Genomic DNA, 11,584 nt, shown 5'->3' with positions numbered 1-11,584 from the left:
TGGAGTTGTGGGAGATGTGTGGACTAAAGTAGGCAAAGTAAATATTGCATGATAGATGTTATATGTCAACAATGGAGATGGTTGATATTGGCAAACGGGTTTGTTGATGGTTGGGTTTGGAGAAGCAGGTCTGTTGATGGGTGTTGTAGGTAGTGATGACAACAAGTAAGGCAGGTGAAATATCAAACAACAAAGGGGCTCTTGACATGAACTGTAGCAAGAAATAGAAGTAAACATTGCACTGTTGTAACTATAGTGATGATGGAGGAAGTGGAACCCTTCCACAATGCATTACTTTAGCTATTATGCTGATGATGAGATGGGTGACAAGGCTGGAAATTTGTGTTGAAGATGGTGGATAGCAGGGGATTGAGGATGTGCTGGAAGGTGCTGTGGAGAATTATTGTAGCATATGGCAGATGGAGGTAAGTATAAGGTATAGATAGGGTACAGCGATACTGGTAAAATGGTGGACTGTGTATAGGTTGTGTATAATGGAGTTTGAAGAGGTGAATAGTACGGTTTGCAGATGGAGGTGAGTGCACAAGTGACGGGTGCACTGTTGCAGCAAAGTGGAAGTGGGAGAGCTGCAACTGTGTGGGATGGTAATGTATGCAGTGACAACGACTAGGTAGTGAAATGATTGTTTTGAGAAGGTTGGCGGTTGAAAGTTTATTCATTAAAAAAATCAACTACCCTATTGTGAAGAAGACACTGATATGTATGGGATGAAAGAGGAATGACAGTGGAGTAGTTGTAGAATATGATGGATATATTGCAGGAAGTGGAAGATAAATGCTACCGAGAATGGGGCAAGTTGGACTGTAGATGTAAAAAAAAAGAAAAGGATAATGCAGGTCATACTCATAAAACTATTTATATAAACAGAGATGCAGCTCTTCCCCTAAATGTCTGTTAAATAAAGCATAAGATTAAGAGAATATCTGAAGCGAGTCATGCTTGGCAGGCCTACAATACAAGAGAACAAAACAAGTTAGCTACCTCATCTTTTAGAATAAGATGATAAAACGTGAATTCAGTGATACATCAGAGGATTAAACACCTGACCATTAAACTAAAAAAAAAAGGAAAAGAGAGTTTAATTTATACTATCTACCTCATAGTCAATAAATATTGACTGATCTATAGAATGACCAACCGAATGAGCTAAAGTATTTGAATCAACCTGTATATATGTAAAAAAAAAAGGGAAAGCATGTGCAGGAGGACAAATACTGATAAGAGAAAGTATAAGAGGATAATTCCAATAAACCACTGATGCAATCAGACTAAAACAGGGCCAAAAAAGGTATATAAGCCACATATTAATGTGATTAGCTTAATGAACTCAATGTTGAACAAGAACAACTAATGAAAGTAAGAAAACAAAGGCTAATGCTATCTAATCTGTAAAAAGGGAAGTAATCATATGAATGCAAGAAGATATTAAATGACAACCTGATTCACAATTAAGCTTAACCAACTAATACCATAATGGATCAAGATTTACGGGTTGCATTAATGAAACAAGAAAATGTGAGATTTCATGGGCTTAATAGTCCTAAAAAAAAAGATATAGTAGTCTGATTACTAATGCCCCAGCGGATCAACTCTGCTGCTTTATTAATTTTTTTTTAGCAGATTCGCTGGATGAGCCTTGATGAGGATACTGCAAAATGAGCATTCACAGTCAGATGTATATAAACAACGATTCAGGCATTCACCATAATCCTGAGATTTTGCCCCACTTCATGTCCAAGACGCATATAGTCAAAGGCTGCCTCTCCATTCTCACGATAGCAGTTATCCTGAGGTCTAATATGGCAAATGACCCTCAACATGCTCTATGAATTAGGGTGTGAATATGTTTATTGACGTCCCAGTTTTTTTTTTTTTAATCTTCCTACACGATTCATAGTATGATGGGAGAGGTAAAAGAGACATGGATATTGGGATGGGGAAAATGTAAGGGTTGCTGTGGAGAAGAATTGCGACTGTATAGCAAGTATGAATGAGGTGTTGTAATATACCGTGGAATGATGATGAAGCAACCAACAAGTATTAACACAATGATGCTAGCATATACAGAGCATAACAATGTTAACAATATTAAAATAATGATTAACAGATGCTAAAAATGTAAAAGACAAAAGGAAATCACAAATTTAGAAATGCCAATTGGAACTACTAAATTTAATAATTTCAGAAATGTCATCCATTGCAAAAGGATTCCCAGACACATGAATAGCAGAAAATGAAACTCAGTTTTCATAAGGCAGCAGGAAAAGTATCTCAGGGGTTTCAGTGCTCCAGTACTCACCACGCATACAGGGTAACAGTGCGACAATGCTATGGGATAATGCTATATGTATGATCAAAATGAAACGGCATGCAGGAAACCGTATGATAATGCAAGGGAGAATAAGTGAATTCACAAAGAAAATGGAATGCTCCATCCATGCTGGATGTTGTTACAAATATTATAAAATATAATGACTATCTATCCTATACAAGCCAACTGTAGCCGATCAACACAAATGCCGGCGGATGCAGCGATCAACTCAAATGAAAGCTGTAAATAACAATTACACAAAATCCACCAATTGAATGCCGGCACAGGATGGGATATCATAACTCATGAATGTAATGGACATCATGGATGGAGAAACAGTAGTGCATACTGGGAATCTGACCACAAACAAGCAATCAACAATAACAATAGGAAATCGCCAAAAGAAATTAAAATGTCAACAAGAAAATGAGTAACAAGAGAGAGCAAGATGCAGACAGGTACTTGAAAAATAGAAAAGAAGCTAAGATATAGATAGAAATTCAAATCCCCACGATAATCAAAAGCAACAAACGATCAAGGAAAAGGACAGCAACTCGCAGAGAGAAAAATAAAAAGAAAAAGAAAAAAAAAAGTATTACCAAATCGTTTAAGATGAAGCAGAGCATATAAGCAAATTAAAAAAAAAAGAGGGGAAATAGACGATCACTAATGAAATCAGAATGAAAAAGGGAATTGAAATCAAATGGGAGATAGATTGGAATGTAAAATGGAACAACAAAATATAAAGAAAAAGCAAGGAAAATGAGATGTTGGAACATAATTGTTCCTTCGCTATTGCACAAGAGAGAGGTTGATGTTGCCATAAGCAACCCAACTGCAACTCGATGGTGCGTTTAATGGGGCCGAAAATAGAAAATTTAGAGGAAGACATGGAAATCGTAGGTTATAGAGAGAAGATGGGGGCAGGAGAGTAGAAGTGTTTTACCTCTGTGGAGCCTTTGTTGCAGGATCAATCCCGATTCCTTATCATAAGAAGCTGAATTGTAGCTTTGTAGGGGCTCTGAAGGGAAGGAATCAACCAATTCTGAAGCTTTTCAGGGATGGGCGATCTTTCTGTTGATTGGAGAGCACCAGAAAGAGAGGGGAAATGAAGGAGAAGAAGAAGGAGAGGAAAGGGGAAGAAGGAGGAAGCGTGAATAAGAGGAAGGATCGAGAAGAAGAAGAAGAAGAAGGGTAATGGTGGGGTGAAAATTGATGAAGTTGAAGGACCCTGGATGGTTTGTTTAAATAGATCGAGAGGGATCAGGAGAGTTCGAGGGAGAGAGAGCGGGAGGTTCAACGACTTCTCTCATAACGGGAGACCGTTATTATTTTTCAAGAAGGTCCCTCTCGGTTCTGAAATTTTCCAAAATAATGGTCCTTTTTCCAAAGTTTTCCTAAAAAGAAGTTTTTAACTATGAAAGTATTTTTAAAAAGGGGGATTTTAAACCAAATTTTCTTTTGTATTTTCCTTTTCTTTTCTTTGTATTTCCTATTTTTTTGGTGTTTTTGAAATAAAAGCTTTAAAATCTAAAGATTTTTAAACTAATTTTGTGAACTTTAAATCTTTTTATAAAAGCAGTGTCTTCTAAGGACTCAGGTTTGAATTTTTGGTAATTCTATCTATATCAAGCCACACCACGTTGGCGTAGTAACTATTAGATACAAAAAAGCATAACCCACTTTTTTCTGACTTGATCCCACTTGTTTCATAGGAAGAAATAGGAAAGATGTTCAATATCATTTGATCGAATAATTGCCTCATCAACTTTCTTCATAACTCCCAAAACTTCTTCGCAGTGGCTTTATACCATGTCTCATTTCATAGGGAACAAAATTCCTTGAAGGGTAAGTTCTGACCTGCACAAAAGGCGTAATGATTTGGGCATTGTCTCGGAGAGAGTCTAGATGAAATAGACACGTTTGTGAAGATACAAACACCCCCCAACCTAGAGTAGCTAGATGAGGAAGTAAAATCAATCATTGTTCATACATAGGCTTCTTCGGTATGATATGCACCACTTCAAAGGTCTCAAAATATCACAATGTGACCAAAGAATCAATTAAAGAAAAAGCGGATTCACTTATTCCAAAGTACTCTCTTTCAGGTTCATAAAACAACTCTGAGAAATCTTTTTCCCTTGTAGATGGGAACCTTTGCATTTGACCTAAGGAAACAATAATTTAGTTCAATTCATTTGGAATCATTGTTGGAAAGCAATTCTTCGATAGAGACTCAATTTAATATCTAAATCAATTAGCAAGTCTGTGCAATCACAATAAGTAACCCTACATTTCATTTATCTAAACGAAATCCACCAATCCAACCAAGCCAAAGGGACTTAGGATTTATAGAATTAGAGAGAATGAAGTATTATCAGAGTTATCTATTGATACAACATGTTTAATCTATTCCAGATAATAAAACATTTAGGATTAAAATTTAAAACAAATCTTAAATTAATCCTAGGATCTTGAAAATCTGGATTCTTCAATGCCGCTCCTATCCAATATCCACTGTTTTATAGTCTACTACATATCTAAACCTGTAATCCCCATAAAATGGTGTCTGACTTATGACAGCCTGGTAAGTAATTATTAAATTCAAACAATTCAAATATTAAGCATGATCTCAGTAATTTCAAATTCTTGTAACAAATGAAAATGCATGCTTCAATAAACAATTATGTAATTTAAAATATGCTAATGTGTGATATTAACAAGGCATATTTTTATATCAATTTATGTGAAAGAAGTGGTCTTTGTTTCGATATTTACATCACACCCTAGTACGTAGGAGGCCACATTAGCATTCAGACGAAGCATTCTGGGGGTATATTATTCTAGTATGTTTTACCCAAATACCTGACTGAACCAGACTCCCAAAGCAAGCGGTTAATAACTAGGAAGAGTCGTGCAATGGCTTTAAAAATGAGAAACGGAGGCATCCGCTGACTACGCTAGATTGTTGTCTTGTCCTTTTTGCATGAGGGATGAACCGTCTCTCTTCCATATTTCTCTTAGGCCAACTCTTTTGACCTCTAGATTGAGACACCGCTCTGTCAGATTGATATTTTTGGATTTTCTCCCAATCCTCTTACAACAATGTAGTTGTTTCCACCACCTTGTCTAAAGTTTCTAGCTTACTAGTAAGGATCTTGGTTCGTAGGGCGGACTTCAATCCTCTGGTAAATTTTATTGCCCTTTCGCCTTCCGTATCATAGACGCGTGGACAATATTTCTCCAGATTCCTAAATTTAGTAATGTGAGTCATCCTTATTGTAATCCAAGGAAGTCTCTTATCTTCCGACTTCTTTCATGCTTGAAAAAATAAGCAGTATATAAAACTTAAACAAACTGCTCCCAAGCAGTAAGTCCATTATCAAATTTAATCTCTAAGGTGGATGCCCACCACTTCTCATAGTACCTATTCCTATAGCCCCTGCACCAACTTTGACTCCTTTAGATTTTATGTTTTTTATCCATCCACCAGAACCTATAAGTTATAATCCAACTGCATCTGGAGAAGATTATAATTGTAATATATTCTTACAAACTCCTATTGGAGAGGTTTGTCCTTCAAAGCTTGACATTCTAGGGCCTTCGTGCCAACCAAGGCGAACTGGAAACAAGTAAGAATACCTACGCCAATTCCTCAAACTTTCATAGGAGCTCTTTTTTGTTACACTTATGAATATATATATATATATTTTATATATGGACCTTGTTATATATTTGTCTATATGAATAAATGTTCTTTTTATCCTAATTCTAGTTTGATTACTTTTATCTATCTAATGATTGATTATAGAATGCCTCGTCAAACACAAAAGAAGTGATCAAATGAGTAGAATGATCAACAAGAGTTTGTTATGAAAACTCTTAAGTCGCCATTAAAGATCAAGTTTAGAACAAGCAAGTTTCAACCATACCTTCGAAAGCTTACCATAATCATAATGAAGTTTCATACGAGATTTTTTTTGACTTGATCCACCCACATTCTTGAAAAGATAGATCCAGAAGCTGTAGAAGTTTTGATTCGATAAATAGAAAAGATTTCCTGTGTTTTGGCAGTGCCTGAAAATCGTAAAGTTGATCTTGGAGCATACTGCTTGAAGGAAGATGTTTGTATTTGGGTTAGACGAATCTGATGAAATGATTATTGGTGTAATTTTGAGAGAAGATTTCCTACGTATGATTGTTGATCAGGGATGTTCTGAGCCTCTCATTGTCTATTGATACTTCCCTGCCTTATCTCACATTCTCAGATCACATGTCTGATTTTCCCACAGAATAAACATTCTTCTACTTCTAAAAGACAAGGCTGTGCTAGATGAGACTGTGAACACCTATAACATTTTTATAGTTTTGGGTTTTCTACAAGCCATTGGATTTGTAGCTCCAACTTCTTTATAATTTCATGTTGTGCCATGATAGTTGCATTTAGTTCTTCAATAGTCCTGGTCATCTCTTCAGGAGTCATCTATAAGGAAAGAAATAATTTAATAATTCTATAAAAATATAATGAATAAATACTTACAGTGTAATGCTGAAAGCAGGATGGATCTCAAACTAGATTTTCAAAACCCCGCTCTGATACCAACTATGATTTCCTGAGATTTAAAAACCTTTAAAAATGCATAAAAACTAACAATTTCCTTTTTCTTTTAAGATAATCAGCGAAAGTGATTTTTAAGCTTTGGTTTAAAACCTCGGGCATGTTACATTTTACAAACCATAATTCAAATAAAGACATAATTAAATTTAAATAAGTATTATATTGACAGTCCTTTACACAAGGTTTAGATAATAAAGCACTTAAGATTAAAATTTAAAACAAATCCTAAATTAATCCTGAGATCTTGGAAATCTGGATTCTTCGATGTCGCTCCTGTCCAACATCCACTGCTTTATAGTTTACTCCATATCCCAACATGTAATCCCCATAAAACGAGGTAAGACTTATAAAAACCTGCTAAGTAATTATCAAATTCAAACAATTCAAATATTAAGAATGACCATAGTAATTTCAAATTCATATAACAAATAAAAATGCATGCTTCAATAAACAATTGTGCAATTTATTTTCATATCAATTTATGTGAAAGAAGAGGTCGCTGTTTCGATATTTACCATCATACCCGGTACATAGGGGACAATATTCACATTCAGAACAAACATTTTGGGGGTATATTATTCTAGTGTATTTTACTCGGATACCTGACTGAACCAAACTCCTAGAGTAAGCGGTCAATGACGCAAAAAAGTATTGCAATGGCTTTAAAAAAGAGAAACAGATGCATCCACTGACTGCAACAGTCTGAGGTGTACCACCTAGGACATATCGATAGCCTCGGCCTCCTCAGCCCGAGTGGTAGGAGGCCGTGGGGAATTTATCGCTCCTAAATTCAATATAAAGTGTCACTTTTGGCTCTACTACTACCACTTCCAAGGTAGGTTAATCCGGAATGGGCCCGAAGGGTTTTTTATAGGTCTTATTGTTTTCTGTGCTTCATATCTACAGGCAAAAACCAAGGCACAATAGTCTGAATACCCATTTTGGGTAAACACTAAGGTCATATATACTCAACCCATTCAGTATTGCTTTGTAAAATGAGCACTCCTCCTTGAAGGCAGAACTATTTAAGTTTATGTGTAAACATGACTTAAAAGCATATGGGTGCCTTATTCGCACTTCTTGGGTTTAGAAAACCTGCATAACACAAATTTTCATGAAGAGTCGTAATCGGACCTGCTTTTTACGTATCTATCATTAGGGTTAGAGACTAAGAAATGAGTTATTTATACCAAACGTTCTTTTTATGACTAGATCCAATCTCCTAGTCCTTATGTAAAGGAGAAAAAAATTTACATTCTTCCTTCTGTTTTTGGCAAAGGAAGATTAGGAAAATCCTATTAATGAGTCCTATCCTTCTCCTTTTCCCTTTTCCCATACCCATTAGGGGTATTTATAGAGGCTCAAGCAACAAGTTCGGGGAAAATTCAAATTCTTGATGAATTTTTCAGCTTTAAGATTTTAGTATAAATTTTAGAATTTTGTGGATGGGTTCAAAATTGCATCTCTTAACATCATAAGTAGTTCTTTGGTCATATATTTTTAGTTCTATATTTGCATATTGTTATTTTGTGTCAAAATTTTGAAATAAAATATTTCATAATTTATTTATTAAAAACCATCTCCTTCTAAAGGCAACCTTTACAAAACTTAGACAAATTAAGACCTTGGGCTGACTCTCATATAACTTGTTATATTTGAAGTAAAACTAAGGCCTATAAACGAGGAAAATGAGGTGATATATTACACAATCAATAAAAAACACATTTTCATTAATTTAACTGAAGTGTATCACTAACCCAAGTTGAGTTAAAAAAATAAAGTTATTAATTTGCCCCCAGAACAATGTTTTTTGTTTTAGAAAAATGTTTAAAAACACCTAAAATTTTGGCAATAATCAAAAGCACACCTGAGCTTTGGTATTATATGCTAATTTAGTGGAAGTAAAACACTAGTACTTTTTAATTAACCATGAAAAGTTTCAGTTTGCTTTTAATAACATTGAAAACCTAAGTGTATTTTTTATTATCTCCCAAAGTTTAGGTTCACCTTTTAAAATTTCTTTATAACTAAACATGGCTCAAGCTGGGATTGAGGTCAACTTGTTTATTAAACAAACTACGCGCAAGCCAAGCTCTACAAGCTTGTTGTCCAGCCTTGGCCGATTGACTCACATCAAATGGGGTTGCAAATTTCTATTCATTAGGAGGATAGCAATGTATGATAGTACACATTCACTAGCATAAGGTTTATACATGCTCGTATTTCCCCGAGGTTTATTTGAAAATACTATGATTTTATTTAAATATATATTTTTTGAAAGGGTTTTATTTAGGTATATTTAAAAAGGCATAATTTATATAAAATTGTGATATTTCAAAAGTACTATTAATATCATCATTTGTATCGCAATATTAGCTCAACATCAGCACTTTTTTTTTTGCATTCTAATAAAAATTCTCTATGTTTTTTTATGTGCTTTTTAAATCTAAACCTGTTACATTGCCAATGTTTTTGTATTCAAATATTTATCAGTGTTTTTCCTTTGATGAGAAAATCTCGATGCCAATACTTGTGACACCTGTGCTAATCCGGTACCTTGAATAATTTTGGCACTACAATACAATGACAACCTATTCAGCCTTGCCTTATTGGAAATTTGAAGTTCAAAATAAATCTACCAAACAGGGGATGCTAGAGGTATATTAGAGGGTTGATGAGCCGTGGACTTGACAACAACATCCTCCTAGGGTCCACTCCCAAACAGTGAGCGGAGGCCAACGGGAATTCCCTCAACGCGCCAAAACGCTCAAACAGAGCTTTGCTGGAGTTGATCTGCTAGGCGTTGCAACTCCGTTTAACTCCCAGACGTACCAAACATAGGAACGGACACTTACAACACTCAGACATGCGACTCCTCGCATCCAAACGCTTCCGAAAAAGAGTAAAAACGTTTGGCGGTGGGTTTGCTCTTTCCCCCCACTCCAAACGCCAATTCCCGCCATCTCCCTCTCTCTCTCTCTCTCACACACACACACACACACACACACACACACACACACACATTCTCCGACGGTTCTGATCCTCTCCGGTGTTGCAGGGCGATCCTTCTCTTGGGTCTCCCTTGTCTACGAGTCTGACCCTCCTCTCTGTTCCAGGTTTGCTCTACTCTATCTTTCTCTTCCACCATCTTTGTGATTCATATTGGGATTTTCATGGGCACTGGAACCTGCGGTTCTTCTCACCATTCTGATCGATTTAGGGTCTTTGATTGCTATTTGATATCTAAGAATTTCAGGACTTTGTTAGGCCTTTGATTGCTTACTAGGACCAACCTGGACGCCAGAAACTTCCACAGAACAGGTTGGGTATGCTAGTTTTTTGTATTTGACACTGGGGCAGACATTTTCCGGCGTCGATAGGACCGGACGATCAATTGATTGCCGCAATTCCTAAACAGAATCATGGACCAACAAATTTCTGGCCACATCGAGCCGCCGCCACAGCCACCGCCGCCTCTTTTTAGGATACAAGGCAGCGAACCTTCTTGTCTGCAATCCGCGCTACCGTCTGATGGGATGATGTGAATATGTGCCAAGAGCACACCTAGCGGCTGCCCTCTTGTAAACGTCAGGGGTTTATGCCCTGAACCGGGGCATCTGCTAGAGCTTGAAAAATCCCTAAGGGACCGGCATACTCGGGACCAATTCATTGTTGTGTCCCTGTTTCTGTTTGGTCTTTATAGATATTAATTCCTCCCTTTTTCCCCTCGGTGAGTGAGTGAACCAGTGAATATCGAATCAAAGTAATTTGACGTCCGACTCGGCACTATATCAATGGAAATGCTCCATCACTAAATCTTTGTCATGTATTCGATAGATTCATGATGATATCACCAAAAAGTTTTGTGATATGTATGTTTTCGTTGGAAATTCATAATGGTGGCCATTAAGGATAGAATTCCAATGCAGGCCACTCAAAAGGATGAGTTAGCAATAGACTTTTTTTATCTACATATGCTTTAGCATTGGTTATTTGTTTTAATGCAAAGCTGAGGATAACTTTCACTTGAGATTGAAGTGAAATTGCATCTACTAAGTGGCATTTGTCATTCAAAGAATGTCAAAGGAATTGGTTATCGATCTCTTATTGAAATTGATTCGCTTCTCTTTTCAATGAAATGCATATTTTTCATAGTACATGCATAAGATTCATTATTAAGTGCCTCCTTGTTGTCACTGGTCAGGATATGCCAAACGTACGAGTGCATGCGCAGGACAACGATTGAATTTTAAAAGATGGCGGGTGAAACTGCAAGGTCGAGTGGAGCGGAAGAGGAGCATCCAACAGTTCCAGGTGGATTTCTGCTGCTACAGTAGTTTCACATATTCTACTAGACTTCTTCTGTTATCTTGGTCTATTAATAAAAACCTGATGTGTAACCAAGTTGGTAAGGAACTAAAATTACTGGATTGGTAGAGGGCACTGTGCATGCAGGATGTATGTATGTTAGAAATGCTTCTGTATGCACCCGAGAAGGCTCGCACTATTCCAACATCGATGAGAAATGAAACCCTTCTCATGGTTTTCCCCATCACACATAATGCTGCCCAGATTAAGTTTGCTCCTTAGTGCTGTTAACATTATGTTGGAAATGTTCCGGTTATCCAGCTGCA

The 11,584-nt window shown here is 36.5% G+C and overlaps 1 protein-coding gene across 1 annotated transcript in view; it reads left to right on the top strand.

Moving 5' to 3' along the window:
* The first annotated feature begins 9,961 nt into the window (after positions 1-9,961).
* Positions 9,962-11,584, top strand: part of RAD51C (RAS associated with diabetes protein 51C) — a 174,068-nt gene continuing 172,445 nt past the window's right edge. Inside the window, exons 1-2 of the mRNA XM_089980901.1 lie at positions 9,962-10,066; positions 11,155-11,264. Of these exons, the coding sequence (XP_089837027.1) occupies positions 11,207-11,264 (58 nt within the window). The 5' untranslated portion in view covers positions 9,962-10,066; positions 11,155-11,206. The remainder of the gene's footprint in view (positions 10,067-11,154; positions 11,265-11,584) is intronic.

The sequence above is a fragment of the Nuphar pumila genome, chromosome 11 (assembly GCF_984573655.1).
Source record: "Nuphar pumila chromosome 11, dmNupPumi1.hap1.1, whole genome shotgun sequence".
Lineage (NCBI taxonomy): Eukaryota > Viridiplantae > Streptophyta > Magnoliopsida > Nymphaeales > Nymphaeaceae > Nuphar > Nuphar pumila.
This window is presented reverse-complemented; position numbering and strand designations above follow the sequence as displayed.